General features: G+C 56.0%; 1 protein-coding gene across 2 annotated transcripts in view; it reads left to right on the top strand.

Annotated features, from left to right (window-relative positions):
* The window catches only part of ITM2C (integral membrane protein 2C), a 13,811-nt gene extending 526 nt beyond the window's left edge, over positions 1–13,285 (top strand). Inside the window, exons 2-7 of one of the 2 annotated variants that reach the window (XM_040450738.1) lie at positions 7,464–7,604; positions 9,597–9,785; positions 10,768–10,878; positions 11,084–11,307; positions 11,408–11,558; positions 12,066–13,285. In XM_040450738.1, coding sequence (XP_040306672.1) covers positions 7,464–7,604; positions 9,597–9,785; positions 10,768–10,878; positions 11,084–11,307; positions 11,408–11,558; positions 12,066–12,350 — 1,101 coding nt within the window. In that variant the 3' untranslated portion in view covers positions 12,351–13,285. The remainder of the gene's footprint in view (positions 1–7,463; positions 7,605–9,596; positions 9,786–10,767; positions 10,879–11,083; positions 11,308–11,407; positions 11,559–12,065) is intronic. The other variant, XM_040450739.1, reaches the window with a different exon arrangement.
* The last annotated feature ends 4,830 nt before the right edge of the window (positions 13,286–18,115 follow it).

Raw genomic sequence — 18,115 nt, 5'->3', positions numbered from 1 at the left:
AGGGGAAGGGGCTGGTAGAAATAAGTTGGAGGAATGTTGGTGGGGGGTATGCGTCTGGTTCTAATCAAGGAGGAGGGGCCGAGAGAGTCGAGTCCCCCGGTGGGGGATGGGAGAGGGGTTGGACTGGGTTTCCCCAAACTGGGGGAGGGTCATGATTGGTAGGGAATGGCGGGGCGGGGGAGTCTGGTGCCAACGAAGGAGGAGGGGCCATTGATTTCGTCCCTAATGGGGGGGGGCGGGGGGGGGCGGGGAATGTACTGCTGGTCTGCACCTAAATTGGTGGACAAGAAAGTGAAGAAATGGAAATAAGCCAGAACCGGACCGGCTGCACGTTTGGGATTCGAGGTTCGAAATTATGAGGCCAGGCGCCCTGATTTCTCCACCCCATGCCGTCTGGGTCTCCCTGCTCCCGGCTTCCTCCCTCTCCCGGCTCGCGTTCTGGGCGGCTCTCTCCATCCCGCCGGGAGGCTCCCCCACTGCCCCGGTGCCCTCCCGCATCCTGGAGGCTCTTTGTGGGGGCGGGCCTCGGTGCAGCCCGCCCCCTCCGGCGTCCTCCCCCTCCTCCCCCTTCCCTCCTGCCTGGGGGAGAGAAGGCATTTCCGCCAGTGGAAAACTGTCTGAGCTGCGTGGAGTCTGACCCGGAGAGGGCAGGACGCGTGGCGGGCAGGGAGGCGAGGGGAGGGAGAGCTGGTCCGGCCAGGCTGTATTGTGCCCCGGCAAAGGTGTCCACGTAACCGTCGGTAACCGTCGGCTCCGGCGGTCTTCGGGCGCGCCAAGCAGTCCCGTCGAGACTGGACTTGCGACGTCTTTGTCCACTTCCCTTCTCTTCCCCCTGCTGGCTTCTGAGGAGTCTTCCTCAGGGCAAGATCCCTCCCCAAGTTTTGTGGCTCAGACTCAACCTTGCCTGGAGTATTCCGGGGGCTGCGGGGCAGGGGGAGAAACCTGAGCCCTGCTGGAGGGCACGCTGGAGAGGGGCCTCAGGTGGGTGTCGCAGCCCCAGCAGAGACCCTGAATGTGAAATGCACCGAGCAGCCTCAGGCCAGCTCCCGTGCCCTGGTGTGGTCATTGCATCATCCAGGACCACCTGGGCTGGGCTGGGTTGGGGGGTTGCTCTGCACCCCCAACCAGAGCAACTCCGTCTTCATCCGATGTTTAGATGAGAGGGGACGGTCCGTATTTGAAGACCATGGTCTGCAGCTTTAAGAGTTTGCAAGGGTCTCTTCAAGCTTCTTTCCTCCCTTCACCAAGGAGCCCGCCTCCTCCCCTCCTCCCAGCCCAGGGAGGGAGTGGGGATGGGACCTGGCTGGCCCCTCTCTTCTCCCAGGGCCTGCTGCCCAGCTCAGGCCTGGAATTCAGGACCCTGCTTCTGAGAGCTACAGGCTTCAAGCGGAAGGGGAAACCAGCCAGACAGTAGGAGGATGTAATTCAGACTCTGAGAAGGTCCACCAAATTTCACCGGAGCGGCACATTCTCCAGCAGCCTCCTGATGGTGCCGGGCTAGATGGCAGATGCCAGCATCCCCTTGGCAGTAACTGACAACCAGCTTCTGGCTCTGACATCGGGCATCGTCTTTTCCCCCTCACCCAGTGTGAAGTGGAAATCTCAACACCTTCCTGGTGCTGTTTGGAATGGCCTTGGGCCTGATGAGCCAGCCTCCTCTCCCAAACCTTGTTAGCTGGGCGGGTCCCCTAGCTGTCTTCATTGGCACGGAGGAGCCCTGGGGGCCCAGGAGGAGGATTAACCACCCCCCCCCACCCCACCACCACCACCACTAGGACAGAAGTGCATAGCAGTAAACTATCGCAGCTTCCCGAGGCCCTGTTGGATGTTGCCTGTTGGCTCTGACAGTTGCCTGATGGAACTGGAGCGGGGAAGAGAGTTCACGACTCTGAGGCCGATGTGCCCTCACCTGGCCAAGGGGCACACTTCTCACGTCCAATAACCAGGGGGCGTCGATCAAGTCCCCTCTCCTGCCTCCGGCAGCGAGCGCAGCAGGCACCCAGCATTCAGACACAGTGCCACCATTATTAGGGTACCATTTATTAGAAGGAGAAGGTGGGTGGGACACACAGGCAGACTGGGAGGCCCGGCCATCTGCTGTGTCAAGACAGAGCGTTTGAGGTTTGCCCCGTGCTGATGAGGATGCGGAGGAAAGCTTTGCAGAAGGTTTCCTCTGACTGAGGGTGACCCGAGAACCCTCCTTGGCCACTGAACTGGACTCCAAAACCAGATTTAAAGCCCTAGAAGGACCGCTTGATGAACAGATGAGTTTGGGAACGCAGTGAGCTCCCCCGTGGCCGTTAGAGCAAAATGTCCACCTGTGTACGGGCCGACAGGGCCAGGGTGAGACCTCAGCAGCACCCCCACAGCGGGGCTCCCCCTGCTTCTGAGCAAAAACTGAAATACAACGAGGATTCTGTCCCCAGACCTGCTGCTGGAAGGAAGTGCCTCAGTGGGCCGGGAAGGGATGGGGGTGGGGGCCCAGCTGGGCCTCCAGCTGCCCACCCTCCCCTTGGCGCTCGCCTCTGAGATAATGAGAAGCCTGCGCTGACGGGCGACTGGCCGGAAGCCAGCTTGGAAAGTGGGTTGGCCGGGAAGCACCCCCTCTTAGCACCCTCTGGCCAGCCCTGCACCTCTCAGCCTGGCTCCCCTCTCCCGTCCATCTGCTTGTGCTTGAGTGCACACGTACACACACACACACACACACACACACACACACACACACGCACAGCCAGGTGTGGGCGTGTACACACGGGACTGGGCTGGGGGGCTGCAAATGGTGGGGGGGGGGGCTGCAGGAGGAGAGAGACATGTTCAATACCATCATCTTCTCAGACCCGGGTAATTTTCTCCTTGGCCTTGCCTTTGATTAATGGCTCCTGTGTCGCCCCCTCCCCCAGCTGCATACCTGGGGATCAGATTTCACTTTCCGAGTCCTGGCCTCGGGCCCTTGGCAGGCGGGAGCTGGGTCTCCCAGAGTGGTTGGGGGAGGGTCCCCTGCCAGCCTGGAGGGCGGTACTGGTGGGCGTGGAGTCTTCCTGCCCCAGTGCCCCAGTACCCGCCGGCCCTGCCCGCTGAGCAGAAAAAAAGGACCTTTGTGGACAGGTGGTCCTGTTCCTGGTCCTATCTCGTGGAGGGGTGGGGGCTTTGGTCCCCTTCGTGGTCTGTCCTGGGCCTTCCCAGAGGGGCTTTGGCTTTGGGGCACACAGCACAGTGGTTTTTCTCTTCCCTCTCCAGTTCCCTCTCTTTTCTATTTGCTTTTCTGGGCCGGTCCTTGCATGTTTCAGGGCTGTCAGTACCGCCAGGGAGGATGAGTTCCTCTTAGAAGAAAAAAAATGTTTATGGTAAGATCACGGAAGCACAGCCTGGCTATCCCCCAACACACACACTCTCCAAGTTCTCTCTCCCCCAGGAGAGCTCTGTCAGCAGCCAGCTTTGCTTCTCATCCTTCGGAGCCTTTGTTCTCTAGAGTCTCATCTTGACCATCAGGACCGGAATAGATGAGAGAATGGGCCCAGCCTGGCCAAGCAAAGCAGAGGGTGGTGCAGGGGTCCACGCTGCGCTTACTCACCCGGCGTGTGTCCAAGCCGCTGAGCCACACGATAGGAATGGGGTTCCACTGAGAGCGAGTCCATGAGTCCCCGTGGGCATTTGTACATAAAGCATAGCTCTCTGTGCTCCTGTGGACAGTGGGCATTTGCCCACTCCCCTCACCTTCGCTAGGTCTCTTTCTCTCTCTGTCTCTGTCTCTCTGTCTCTCTGTCTCTCTGTCTCTCTCTCTCTCTCTCTCTCTCTCTCTCTCACACACACACACACACACACACACACACACACACGTTGGTGCCCTTGAATCTGTGGTCTGCAGCCTAGGAAAGAAAGATGCTGAAGAAGAATGATACCAAGGAGGCCGGTCAGGAACCCCTCCCTCTCCAGCTGTCAGCCTGGGCTACAGCAAGTGCATTTCTGACTCCCCTGCCAGCCTCCTCCCAGCAGCCTGCGACTGTAGTTTAATCTGCTTGCAGTTAATTTGGGCATTGTTAGTGAGAGGCTCTAGCTGGGGGGGATCTCCAGGAGCCATGGGAGTCCGCTGAGTTAATGCTCCAGTTGGCTGGGTTCCCCTTGACCGCTGTGGCCCTGGCTTTGCTAAATCATTTAATGAGCGCCATTGCGGGCCTCGGTGCCGTGGGCAGAGGAGGCCCCGGGGCCCCTCCAGGTCCCCGCACGGCTGGCTCACGTGCCCCACACGAGTGCACAGCAAAGCACTTTGCTCAGAAAGCCCAGTTGCCTTGGAGACAGTATGCAATGTTTTTCCACTTTCCAAGTGAAAGCCCCCCCCCAAATGTCTGGCTGCTCCATGCGGGGGTGGGGGCTTGGGGGGGGCAGCATTTTCCTGAGTCTCCAGCATAAGCAAAGCAGCTCAGGGGTCTCAGGAAGCAGGCTTCTCCACAGTCCTTCCGGGTGAGCTGGACAGCCAGGAGTCCCCAGATTCTCCGTTGCGGAGCTCAGGGCCCGGCAAGCAATAGCAGCTTCGGGGCAGGATTCAGGGGCCCTTTCTCCTGTGGGGGGCGGGGCAGGGGGGGGGCGGGGAGGGGGGCTTGATGTCTGAAGTGCCTTTTGTCTCCAAGCAGGGACATCCATGGCTTCCAGTCTGCTTCCTGGCAAGCTCTGGTCCTGCTTTCCCTTCCTGCCTGCTGCTCAGCCCTGAATTTTCTGAGGTTTGGGCCCTGCAGGCGGGAGGGGTGTGGGCTTAGGGAGGGGAGCAGGGCAGCTGAGCCTCAGGCACGCACTAGGGGGCATCAGTAAAGGTGGGATAGGGAGCTCTGTGTTAGCCCCAGACACGTGAGGGGTATGTCCCCACACACCTAGGACGGCCGGGGATCCTCAGCCTTCACAGTGACCCCCACAGAGTAGGGACGGGGAGTGGTATCCAGGGGGCCTGCTGGAGGCTGCGTTCTTCTCAGCCCTAGAGCCGCAGCCGTGCCCCAGGCACTGACCGAGCCGGAAGCAGAAAGGCTAGAACGGCTGCTCTAAAACCATCGGCCTCCTTGTCTGTGAACTTCCTTGTGGAGCAGGCCCTCAGGCTCTCGCCTGTGGACCATTGGCTTTGTTTTGTTTTGTTCTTTTTAAAAGCAGTTCTCACAAGCTGGCTTCTCTGGTTTTCTGACTGCATGGCCAGGGTGCAGTCTCTACAGCTGGCCCTGGCATTGGCCCTGAAAAGGAAAGTTTCAGCTGATAAAGATCTGCTATTTTTATCTCGCGCTTCATCCTTGACAAAGGGCTCTCAGGTTCCTGGTCTCCTTCAATCCCTGCCTCTTCACACTTCCTGAGAGATGCTCCCCTCACGGGGGATCCCGGCCCCCCGCTGAGGCCTCTCTCAACTTGGGGCCACCACTCACCCCACTGTCTGTGAACGTCCAGCCCCAGCGGCAGGATCCGCAGCTGGCACAACAGCCTGACCTGTCTCCTGGGTCCGCCACCGGTGGAGGAGCAGAGACGCCACCACCCTCCTCCACAGAGGCCCCCGGGTGGCGTGTGCCTTGTGGCACTTGGGCTGTCAGGCTGCCCCGTCCTGCGCTGCTCCTGGGAGCCCGTTGAAAGTCAAAACCATTATAATCCCCTGGCTCCTGTCGGACCTTGGTTAGAGGGCCCGAGCGTGCGGAGGAGATGCCAGCCAAGTGGGTGGTGTCATGAATTTATCTTCCTGGTCTGGATCACAGGACCCCTGCGGCAGGGCCGGGCTGGGGAGGGTCCCCAGGCCTGCAGAGGGGCTCAGCTAGTGAGTTTGGCACAATGGGTTTGACCTCTCATCCGCGCCAGGTGACCTCCCCGGAGGGCAGACTGCGGCGTTGGGGAACAAGATGGGCCGGGGCACCTGTCTATCCTGTGTCTGTCCCATGGTGCAGAGGCGGGGGACCAGCTGGTCTGGTGATGGGTGTGCCCAGTGAGGGGGAGGGTCCTCGTGGTATTTTTGTCCTTTTCCTGGGCTTTGAGGGTGTGTGGGAGAGCCCCAAGCGGGAGGCATTTGCCCCATCTGATGGTTACCCCTCCACTCCCTGAGGCCTGGGCCCCATGCCCTGTATGCTGTAAGCCAGGGGGCCTCAGGGATTGGGGCCTGGGCATCACAACAGGCCCCGTGCCCCACCCCCACCAGGCCAGGCCCCCTGTGCTGGGCTAAGAGATAAGGGCTTCTCCAGGGTAACTTGGACCTGAACTGTGTCCCCAGCCCCCCAGGGCTAAAGGGAGACAGGAAACCTGGCACAAAAGGGGCTAAGCAGACAGTTTGTGGCTTACGTGGAGACTGGAACTCCTTCCCTTCACCCACCCGGCCTCAGCTCCTGGAGGGTGGGGAGTCCTTGGGCCTGGACTCTGACCTCACCGTGACTGTGTCTGGACGCCATGGAGGAGGGTGTGAAGGGTGGACAGTGGAGGCCGAGACAGGCCTGGGCTTTTGCAACATCTCCCAGGGTGGGTGAGGGCCCGGGTTAGGGCAGGGGTGCGAAGCAGGACGTGCACAAACGAGAGATGGCCAAGGCTCATTAAGAGCCTGAATCCTGAGACGCTCAGTCCAGTGCTCTGGGTAAAGCGGTGTCACCGAGATCTACGCACACACCTTCGTCCACCAGCCCAGACCCGTGTGCCCTGAAGTTCAGTCAGTTGAACTTGCTGCTTCTTGGCAGACCTATGGCTACTGTTCTGAGCCCAAGCCTGGCTTCCCCAGAGCAGGTTTTGTCCAGGAGCCTCCAGACTTCAGCCTTCAGGCTTCACTCCTGACAGCCTATTTAACACTGCCAGCCGGTGCCTGTGCGGGGCCGTAGCTGAGCTGTGCCCAGCATGGATCGCAGGCTTAGGGCCGCCGGTTCCAAGGGAGACCAGCACAGTGCCCAGACCCCATGCGCCTCCTGGAGCCTCTGTTTCCATCAGCCGGTGACCACTCCCTGCCATGGCCTTCTGGGGGGAGCCCAGCAGGCACCTCCTGCTGCCCCAATTCCAGCCTGCCCAGTGCACCCCAGCTTTCGGGTGGATCCAAAGCCTTCTCTGGCTCCCAGCCTGCCCAGTGCACCCCATTTCCTATAGGTTCCCAGGTCTGGTGCACTTATTAAGGCCACATCTGTGCTTCCCCCATTCTGTGTTTAAGAGTATATATCGTGGTCACAGCCGGCATAGTAAAGGGTACTAATGGCATGGATAATCCAAACGTGCCCGCTTAATCCCAGTGGGTCGTTATGTATGGCTTTGATGCGGGTCTCAGTTTCTCTTTACCTGGGAGGAAGCTGGGAGGACCCTGGGGGGGCATCCCTTCCAGATGATGCTCGTGTGTCCTCGGCCCCGTTCTCCCCTCCCTTTTTTCCCAAGGCTCGCTCCCGGCGGGCAGGGTGAGATCTCACTTCCGGGAAGGGGGTGGGAGGGTCCCCAGAGGTGCGGGACCACCATCTATCTGGCTGACCCAGCACTGCTGTCCACAGGAGGAACGCCCCCCCCACCACCGCTACAAGAAGGGGGGCTCTGTGGGCGGCGTGTGCTACCTGTCGATGGGCATGGTCGTCTTGCTCATGGGCCTCGTGTTCGCCTCCGTCTACATCTACAGATACTTCTTCCTCGCACAGGTGAGGCCAGGCGGGAGGGAGGCACGGGGCTCGGGGAAAGGTAGTGTTTAGAGAGGAGCTGGCAGGAGAGTGAGCATGGGCAGGTGACAGCCAGGTCCTTAGGGCTTGTGAGGAGGGGGGACAGCAGGTGACCTGCCCCCAGGTGGGAGTGAATGCCCAGCCAAGCACCAAAGACCCGCATCCTCCCTCCATGGGGCCTCCTTGGGCTCGTGCCAGCCTCTTGCCTGGTCCCGGAGACAGAACTGGAGCCCCGCCCTCTGACCCCTATGGACCCTGGTAGAGTGTCCTTAGCCATGTCTTCAGACACACCTGAGGCCACCCAGGAGCTCTCCCAGGAACACAGTTAGTGGCGGGCGAGCTGGGACTGGAATCCATTGCCCCTTCCCACAGTGTTACCCTGGAGTGTTACCACCAGAAACTCAGATCCAGCAGAAATCGGAACTCTGTGATCCCTCTAGAGCTGGACCCTGTGCCCGAGGGTCATGCCTTGGATGTTTGCTTGAATCACAAAACAAGGAAGGCAGAGAGCCGGATAGTGGACGGATGCACCCCCACCTCCCGCAAGGGGTGGCCTCCGCCTGTGACAGCACCCCCGTTATCTACTCACACAGCCAAGTGAGGGCACGAAGCTGGGCGGGAGGACTGGTCATGGTCATGGTGACCTTGCGATCAGCCCAGATCTGGGGAGGGAGACAGTTGCCACCAAGGGAGTTAAATTAAAGCTCAAAAGAATAACCGTAAGTGTACTGAACAGGGAATTTCAGAGTGACAAAGAAGCTGAGAATTGCCAGTCATTTATGACCCAAGTGACCTCCCACCCTCAAGCATTGGCTTTTCACTTCGTTACTTAGTTTTTCCGCGATGGAAATTACTGAAGAGTTTTTGTATTCCATGTGACTTTCCCCTAGAAACCTCAGCTCCCACACACCTGCCGACTTCCCTTTTTTTTTGGCTCCCCCCCGCCCCACCCCCACCCCAACGTCCCCCTCCACGGCCAGCTCCCCGCGTGTTCCCGGTTCTCCCTTTCCCATGGGAGTCCTCTCCCGGGCCCTTTCCTGTGGCCCTTAGGAGCCTGCCTGGCTCCTGGTCCCCTCTGTCCCCAGCCCCAACTTGTGCCCTCCTGGGGCTTCTCACCCCGTCCCAACTGCTGGGGACTAGGGGAACCTCAGAGCGGCCTCTGAGTCCGTGCCCTGGACAGTATGATTCATGTGTGATGATTCATGCTCTGGGAGAACTTCACTGCAACAGAAAGGGGAGTTCTGCCCGTGACAGGCCAGGAGTCTGTACACAGATCTGGAGGAGCCCTGGAGAAGTGCACATGGGCACGTCACAGGGCCTCAGTCAGGTCACACAGCCCCCCCCCCCCCCCCCCCGCCCTTGTGGATGGAGCCGTTAGGCCTGCTCTGCAGATAGAGGCACAGTGTTGCTCGTGGGGCCCGGTGTCCAGGGAAGGTGGTGGAACCTGAGTGAGCTTGGACACGGGGTTGGCTGTAGTGATGCCTCCAGAATCTTCACGCAGCTGATTTTCTCTGAGCGACTCTCCTCCCTCCTGGGCACCCAGCCTGTTCAATCCGGGGCTCCTGTGTTTGCCCCTAAGGGCCCCCCCCCATCCACTCCAGGCTCTTGCTTGGGGGTCTGTCCCTCTGTGGAGGGCACGTGGTGGCCGGGTCCCACCCCTGCCGATCCATCCCGTTTCAGTCACAGGCTCATGGACCCAGAGGCCAGAAAAAGCCTGATGGATCACCTCGTTTCACGGATGGGGAAACTGAAGGCCAGAGAGGCCGTTCACCCGGGACCTGGCAGATCCCGCTCAACCCTCCCTGACTCCCCGTGTTCCTCAGTTTCTCCACCTGCGAAATGGGTCTCATTAGTCCCACACTTGGTGCTTGCCCAGGCCTTGGGGGTCGTGGCGCAGTGGGGGGGGGGGGCGGGGTGGCCGTGCCGGAGGCGCCGTGTGACCGGTCTGCCTGTCTCTTCCTCCACCTTGCCCAGCTGGCCCGGGACAACTTCTTCCACTGTGGCGTTCTCTACGAGGACTCCCTGTCCTCCCAGGTCCGCACTCGGATGGAGCTGGAGGAGGACGTGAAGATCTACCTCGAAGAGAACTATGAACGCATCAATGTGCCCGTGCCCCAGTTCGGCGGCGGGGACCCTGCAGACATCATTCATGACTTCCAGCGGGTGAGGCCGGCCAGGGCCAGGGCAGGAGTGGTGGAAGGGTGTCCTAAAGACCCGGAACCCCCTTCCACCGAGGGTCGTGAGAAAGGGGAATACGAGTGCCCGTAGTACCTCCGTCTATGACGGCAACTATGTCTGGCAGACGTCTACGGGTCCGCTTTATCGGGATTTTAAAGACCTCGCTTCTGTTGTGTAGGGGTAGCGTTTCTCACTGAACGTGAACTAGTGCGGACACTGGCTGTCATGGCAAGGCCGATGTTCCTTTCAGTTGGGTATTTTGCGGTGACTTTTTTTTGAGGTAGAGCACGCCAGTCAAGCTCATTACGTGTACAGCTTAGTGGGTTTTCTCCGAGGCCTGCATGTAGTGCCACCTGGATCAAATCTGGACCTCGGCCAGCATTCCAGAAGGTTCCCTGGTGCCCTCCCCTCGCCCCAGCCAGTACCCCCTCCCCAGAGGTAACCATCCTTCGCGCTTCTGTTGCCAGTGACCGTTTTGAGGCCCGTGAAACACAGGCTCTCCAGCCACCTGTCCCCCCCCGTACTTGCCTCCCAGAGCTTCCTAGGGATTGTCCGGTACGATCCCTTCACTCCGTATCCTGGACAGTCTTACAGCTGAAACCCCCCAGAGAGCCAGGGACGGAGCATCTCCTGCTGAGGGTCCTGGCTGTCCGCAGGGATGCCGGGACCTCAGAGGTCTGATGGAATGCACGATTGGAACATTACTGGCTTCCCCAAACCTCAGCTCTGTGATCCCATGAGAAGAACCCTTGTAACGACCGAGGCCCTGGACGGTTGGTGTTTTTCACGTAGTAAGTGGAAGTCCCCGCAAATACAGGCTAGGAGACGAGCAGGAGCCCAGGAGCACCCGCCCGGGTGTTCGGGAATCGGGGGTGCATCGCACCGGCGTGGTCGGGCTGGTGCCTCCCAGCCCACCCAGGCCAGGCCCTCGACTGCAGGGACTGACGGGGCCCCTCCTCCTGCCCAGGGGCTCACCGCCTACCATGACATCTCCCTGGACAAGTGCTATGTTATCGAGCTCAACACCACCATCGTGCTGCCCCCTCGCAACTTCTGGGAGCTCCTCATGAATGTGAAGGTGAGCAGGGGCCCCGCTGCCTCGTAGGGGCCAGGCCCGGGGCAAGGGAGCCTCCTGCTGTGGGGGTCAGGGGGCCCGGGGGTGTTGCTGTCAGCGGGGCCCAGCACCCCGGATCGGTTCCCGCCTTCTCCATCTTCCTTCTCCCACGCCCAGAGTCCACACGTCTCCTTTTCTTCTCCCCACCACACTTCCGCTCCCTCTCCAGCTTTGTAGCCTCCTAGGCCATGCCCCGCTTCAGCAGTGCAGGGAACAGGTGGGGTCGCCCCCCTCCCCGAGCAGCACTCCCCGTGGGAGACCAGACCCCCACACGTGCGGCACGGCGGGCACCGGTGCTTGGCACAAACGGAAGGTGCCTGGAGATGTCAGAAGGGCGAGGCCCGGGGCCTCTGGATGGGGGAGGCGGACGCATGAGGACGGGACCCTGCCGGAGTGAGCAGCGTGGAGACGTGGGGAGCGGACCGTGGGCCAGGAGACCCCGAGGGAGGAGAGCCCGGGTACTGAGCCGACGCTGCGGCTTCTCGCTTCGCAGAGAGGGACCTACCTCCCGCAGACGTACATCATCCAGGAGGAGATGGTGGTCACGGAGCACGTCAGCGACAAGGAGGCCCTGGGCTCCTTCATCTACCACCTGTGCAGCGGGAAAGACACCTACCGGCTGCGGCGCCGGGCTACCCGGAGGCGTGAGTGGCCAGCTCCTCCCGTCTGGGCCCCTGCCCTGAGCTCTAAACCATCATCCGGCCGTGCCGGGCCCCGTGGCTGGAGAGCGGCCCTCCCAGAGCTCAGACGGTAGCAGCAGTAGTAACAGCTAATGGTGACTGAGCACGTCCTATGGGCCAGGCCCTGGTTTACACTCTTTAGGTCCTTCTGAGACGGTGTGAGTTATCCCCACCGTCATTATTCTCGCTGTCCGTTTGAAAGATGAGGAAACGGAGGCACAGAGAGGTTCAGTAACACCCCTGAGGTCGCACAGCAGGGAAGATGGCAGAGCTGGGCTCTCACCCCTTCAGTACACTGCCTGTCAGTGGGTCTGGGTATCACTTCTGGGGCTGCCTCTTCCTCCCACCTCCCTGCCCCGGGATCCCGAGGTCCCGTGGTCCCGCTCAGGTTCCCAGTCTGATTGCCTTTGCAGCCCAGCCGGCACTGGGCCGGGACACAGTCCTCACTGAGATTTCTCTGTTCCCTCTCAGGGATCAACAAGCGAGGGGCCAAGAACTGCAATGCCATCCGCCACTTCGAGAACACCTTCGTGGTGGAGACCCTCATCTGCGGGGTGGTGTGAGGGCCTCCCCTTCCAGGCCCCGCCCTTGTCCTCTTCCTTCTTTTCCTTCTGGCCACTCCGGCCCTCCTCCTTCCCCTCGCTTAGCTTGTACTTTGGACCTTTCCATAGATGTGACGTGTCTCCTGGTTCCTTTCCAGCCCTGCCCGCCTCCCTGTACCAGAGCCGTGACCTCTTGAGGCCCCACCTCTTCTGAGCTCCCAGGTCTGGGGGACAGGAGGGCGCCACAGGGTGGTTTCTGGGACCACCATCCTGAAGTCGGGTCCGCTGGGGCCAGCCCACAGCTGCACTGGCAGCCCAGGGGGAGGGCTAGACGGAGGGACCGGGCATGTGGGGGTCCTGGGCAAGGGGACAGGGTGGGGTGTGGTATGGGGTTCAGAGATATCTGCACAGTTGGGAAAGTCCCAAAAGGCTTGTTCCTTGGACAGCACATTTCCTCCTGCGTCCAGATTCCCAGACCTGGGCTGAGGGTAGGGTCATGTGCCCAGGGATGGACCCCCCCCCCCCCCCCCCAGAGCACAAGGGAAGACGGTGTCCTGGGGCTCTCCCCCCAGGACTCCTGTCAGTGCCTTCAGCCCACCAATGGGAGCCTGGAGCGAGGGGTGGGGATGAGTCCGTCAAGCACAATCGTTCTCCGAGTGGAACCAAAGAAGGGAGGAGCCAGGGCCCCCCGCCCTGGCCCCCCAGGAGCACAAGTGAGGTCCTGCAGCCATGGCCACAGGAAGGGGACAGAGCGAGGTGGGCGGCCTTGCGGGGCTGAGCGCTGAGCAGAGACGAGGGGGTGGGCTCGTTGCTTTCTCCAAGCTTGGAGCTGTTTGAGAAGATAATGTGGGGGGAAGGGAGAGCCACCTGGTACTTGTGCACCCTGCCTCCCCCTCGTTCTGAAATTCCGTCCCCCGGCTTTGGAGGAATGCAGCCTTTTTTCCCTTTTCCTTCTCACTTTTGCATGTTTTTACTGATCATTCAATATGCTAACCGTTCTCAGCCCTGAGCCTTGAAAAGGAGGCTTCGACGCCTCCAGCCAGACTTAGGTGCTCTCTGGAGATGAAAGTCTTAAATGCTTTGTATATTTTCTCAATTAGATCCCTTTTCAGAAGTGTCTGTAGAACAATAAATATGTTTGACTTCTGACGTTGACTTGGGAGCAGTGGGTAGGGGAGGGCGCCGGGCAGGTGCACCCCATCCCGCAGGCTGGCCAAGGGTGCCTGGATGTGGAGGGCGGGGAGGCCAGCAGAGGTTCAGCCAAGGAGCATCCGCGTCCCCTCAGTCCCCTTCAGTCCTCACACCAGGCCGAGCCGGGTTGATTCACATTTTACAGGAAGAGTAGACGTGGAGTAGACTTGGAGACCGGAAGTAACTTGCCCAAGGTCATGGCTGCTTTTAAGTGCCTATAAACCATCGTGTTTAGTTCTGCACGGAAGATGACATCATTATTGCTTGTCCTTAAGCACAAAGATGATGTAGTGTTCTTCACAGTTTCGGGGCAATTAGTAACCACCTCGGTGGGTCCGAGCTGAGGTTGGCATGAGTCACAGGGTCTCATTCTACAGAGGAGGTGGTGGGAGAGCTTCCCGGAACTTTGGCGGGGTGGACCCAGCGGGACCGGGGTGAGGGTGGGTGCCTACATCCTTGCCACTGGTCCGGCTCAATAAACCTGTGAGGGACATAAATGACTCAAGTTTGCAGACACACCTTGTTCTCAAAGGCAATCTTGGGAAGACGTCAATCTGCATGCAATGCAATCACAATTAAAATGCTGACAGGATTTATTGTTTAACTTGACAAGGTTCTTTTGGGAAAGTAAACATGGGGAATAGTCTGGAAGTCCTTATAAGGGGAAAGAACAGCCTCCAGGTATTAAACATCATAAACTACTATAATTAAAGAGTTCCACGTAGCAAAGGAAAAGGTCAACGGGACTCAATGGAGGGTCTGGAAATGGTCTTAAATATGAGGATATTTAGGGGCGCCTGAGTGGCGCAGTCGGTTAAGCGTCCGACTTCAGCCAGGTCACGATCTCGCGGTCCGTGAGTTCGAGCCCCGCGTCGGGCTCTGGGCTGATGGCTCGGAGCCTGCAGCCTGTTTCCGATTCTGTGTCTCCCTCTCTCTCTGCCCCTCCCCCGTTCATGCTCTGTCTCTCTCTGTCCCAAAAATAAATAAACGTTAAAAAAAAAAATTAAAAAATATGAGGATATTTAATGGGGCACATGTGGGTTTTTTTTTTAAGTGCAGTTATTTATTTTGAGAGAGTGCATGTGCACAAGGGGACAGGCAGAGAGAGAGGGAGAGAATCCCAAGCAGGCTCCACACTGTCAGTGCAGAGCCTGATGCAGGGCTCGAACTCACAAACCGTGATAAGACATCACGACCCGAGCCAAAATCAAGAGTCAGATGCTTAACCGACCATGCCACCCAGGCACCCCTGTTGTTGTTGTTTTATTTATTTTATTTTTTTTTAATTTTTTTTTCAACGTTTTTCATTTATCTTTGGGCCAGAGAGAGACAGAGCATGAACGGGGGAGGAGCAGAGAGAGAGGGAGACACAGAATCGGAAACTGGCTCCAGGCTCTGAGCCATCAGCCCAGAGCCCGACGCGGGGCTCGAACTCACAGACCGCGAGATCGTGACCTGGCTGAAGTCGGACGCTCAACCGACTGCGCCACCCAGGCGCCCCTGTTGTTGTTGTTTTAATGTTTATTTATTTTGAGAGGGAGAGGGGGAGGAAAAGAATCCCAGGCAGGCTCTCCAGTGTCTGCGCAGAGCCCAATGTGGCCTCGAACTCACGAACCATGAAGTCCTGACCTGAGCTGAAATCAAGAGTTGGACACTTAGCCAACTGAGCCACCCAGGTGCCCCCTGGGGTTTTTTTGTTGTTGTTGTTTTTTGGGTTTTTTTTAATGGAACAACTGGCTAGCCATTTGGACAAAACTTAACCTGGATCCTACTTTCCAGTAATAATATTAATTCTGCATAAACCAAGGTTTTTAAGTATGAAATGAAGCCATAAAAGTACTTAAATGATTTAGAAGAATCTTAGAGGAGGGAAGACCTAAGTATGATACCCACCAATTGCAACTTGGACTATGAAAAACTAGAATTTATGGACAGCAAAATATACCACAAAGTCAAAAGGTTTTTAACGGGCACGGGGGGAGATGTTTTTGAAACCTAGGACACTTTAAAAAGGGCTGTTTTCCTGATAGGCAACATTTTTATAAATCATGAAAAATGAACAACCCAATAGATAAATAGGCGAAGAATAGGAACAGGCAGTTCACAGTAAGGGAAATACAAATGGATCATTGCTTAAGCATGAAAAGATGTTTAATTGCACGTACATAGAAAATACAAATCAAAATTAGGAAGATGCATTTTTGCATGTCAGGTGAAGCTTTTTTTTTTTTTTTGGTTAAATATGTTACACTGCGAAGCATTCACTACATACAAAATGCTGTATATAAATCACTAGTATGTAGGGGTGCCCGGGTGGCTCAGTTGGTTAAGCGTCCGACTTTGGCTCAGGTCATGATCTTGCAGTTCCGTGAGTTCAAGCCAGGCCTCGGGCTCCGTGTTGACAGCTTGGAGCCTGGAGCCTGCTTCTGATTCTGTGTCTCCCTCTCTCTCTGCCCCTACCCCACTTGTGTGCTCTCTCTCTCTCAAAAATAAACATTCAAAAAAGTTTAAATCACTGGTATGGAAGTTATAAAGCATCATGACCAATGTGTTTCTGGAAACCCACCAGCCAACTAATGAAACAAAGATGCCAATAGCACTGGTTTTCTTGCATTCACTTCTCCATTTGCTGCTGCCTAACAAACCACCGCAGAACTTCATGGCCTGGTTCCGAGGGATGGCCGAGTTTGACCAGCTCTCACTGGCTGCTCACTCCTGCTTTGCATGCAGCTGAGAGCTTGGCTGGACTCCGCATCCAAGGTGCCACTCCCATCCTGGCCTGGCTCAGCATGGCCTCCAAGCAATAGCCTGGCCTTTCTTACAGTTTTGGCAACTGAGCTCCCAGAGAGAGGGAGCCAGGGACTTCAGTCCTCATAAGGCGTGGAATCCAAAGCTCCAGAATATTAGTTCATTGCATTGTGGTCAAAGCAAGTTACAAAACCAGCCCTGACTTAAGTGGAGGGGAAGTGGACCACCTCCAGATGTGAGGAGAAGCATTCATGCTCAGGGACGCAGGGAATGTTGGCTCCCATGTTCGGGGACCCCCACAGCATCCCAGCTTCTACCCTCCACATCCCTCACCTCCATATCCTGTGAGGGACATTAAAGGCACCTCTATTCTCTGGGGTGCCTGGGTGGCTCAGTCGGTTAAGCAACAGACTCTTGGTTTTGGCTCAAGTTCTTGAGATCTTGAGATCTCACAGTTCTTAAGATCAAGCCCCGTGTCAGGCTCTGCACTGACAGCATGGAGCCTGCTTGAGATTCTCTCTCTCTCTCGAAATAAATAAACTTAAAACAAAAAAAGACACATCCGTTCTTAGAGCTAAAGACCACCATGAAAATGTGTCAATTTCTCATGTATTAGCCAATCTCTTTATAGTAATTACCCAAAACAGGTGAATTAATAACTCCTGAGATTCTCTGCTTTGCTTTACCATTCTACCACATACCTATGAACTCCTAGTGTAGTTTTCCTTGGATTTGAATATTAGAAAAGTAATAATGAAATACATGTCTTATTCTCTGACTTGTGTCCTCCCAAACCTTTTATTTCTAAGATTCATCCATGTTAATGCCTCTAATATTATTTAATTCACTTTTACTGCTGTATATCAGTCTATTAGGTGAATATGCGATGCAATTGCCTACCTATTCTAACAATGAGTATTTGGGTTCTTTCCAATTTTTTGCCATTACAACAATGCTCTTACCAACATTTTGTTTACAAGGCATCTGATGTAGCTGCGCAAGGATTTCTCTGTTATATACACCTGAAAGTGGAACTACTGGGTCGCGAGTGTGCAAGTATTCAACTCACAAGATTCTGCCATATTGTGTTTTGTACAGCATTGAACCAATTTACATTCCCACCTGTGCTGCATAGGCGTTTTCCTTCTTCCACGTCCTTCCCAATACTTAATATTAACAACACTTGGGATCTTTTTTTTTTTCTCTTTTTGCCAATGGATTGAGAGAAAAATGGTAGTTCATGATGGTTTTCATTTTCCCTTCCATGATTACTAGGAAAGTGAGACAAGCTTCATATGTGTATTGGATCCTCAAATTTCCTTTTCTAGAAAATGGCCGTTTGTGTTCTTTGGCCTGTTTTTCTATTGGATGTTTTGTTTTCTTCTTATAGACTTGTAGGAGTTCTTTTATGTTTACATGTTTTATATAATCTTTATGTATAATGTCATTAGTGTATGAGAAATCTCTTACCCAAGTTTATGACTTGTCTCCTCACTTTCTTTGTTGTTTCTTTGATGAACAGAAATGACTGGTTTTAATGTAGTCAAATCTATCCATCTTTTTCTTTATGATTATGACTTTTTGCCTCTTGTTTCAGAAATCCTTCCTATCCCAACATTGAAGAGATACTGTCTTATATTTTCTTCTAATCCTCAAGGATTATTTTATAATGCTTTTAATATTTTGTATATTACATTTAAACATTCCCTGGAAGTTATTCCTTGGTGTGGTGTGAGGTAGGGATAACCAATTGTTCTGTTTTTGTTTCTGTTTTGGCTCTTTCTTTCCCCACTGAGCTGCAGTGTGTGCCTACAATGATCAAGTTTCCATCTGTGTAAGGTCTATTGCTGGACTTTCTGTTCTGTCCTAGTAGGTCTATCCTTTGGACCATAACCACATTTTTAAAAAGTCCAGATATCTGGTAATGCAGGTCTCCTACCTTGATTTTTCTGCAGCAGGGCCATGCCCATTCTCTGTCCTCTGTTTTCATATGCATTTTGGTTTCATGTGGTTCTATGAAATGTTGAGGTTTTAATGGAC

The sequence above is a fragment of the Herpailurus yagouaroundi genome, unplaced genomic scaffold (assembly GCF_014898765.1).
Source record: "Herpailurus yagouaroundi ecotype Mexico unplaced genomic scaffold, PumYag 202, whole genome shotgun sequence".
In the NCBI taxonomy this organism is placed as follows: Eukaryota; Metazoa; Chordata; class Mammalia; order Carnivora; family Felidae; genus Herpailurus; species Herpailurus yagouaroundi.
Note: the sequence above shows the minus strand (reverse complement) of the source record. Positions and strands in the feature narration are given on the sequence as shown.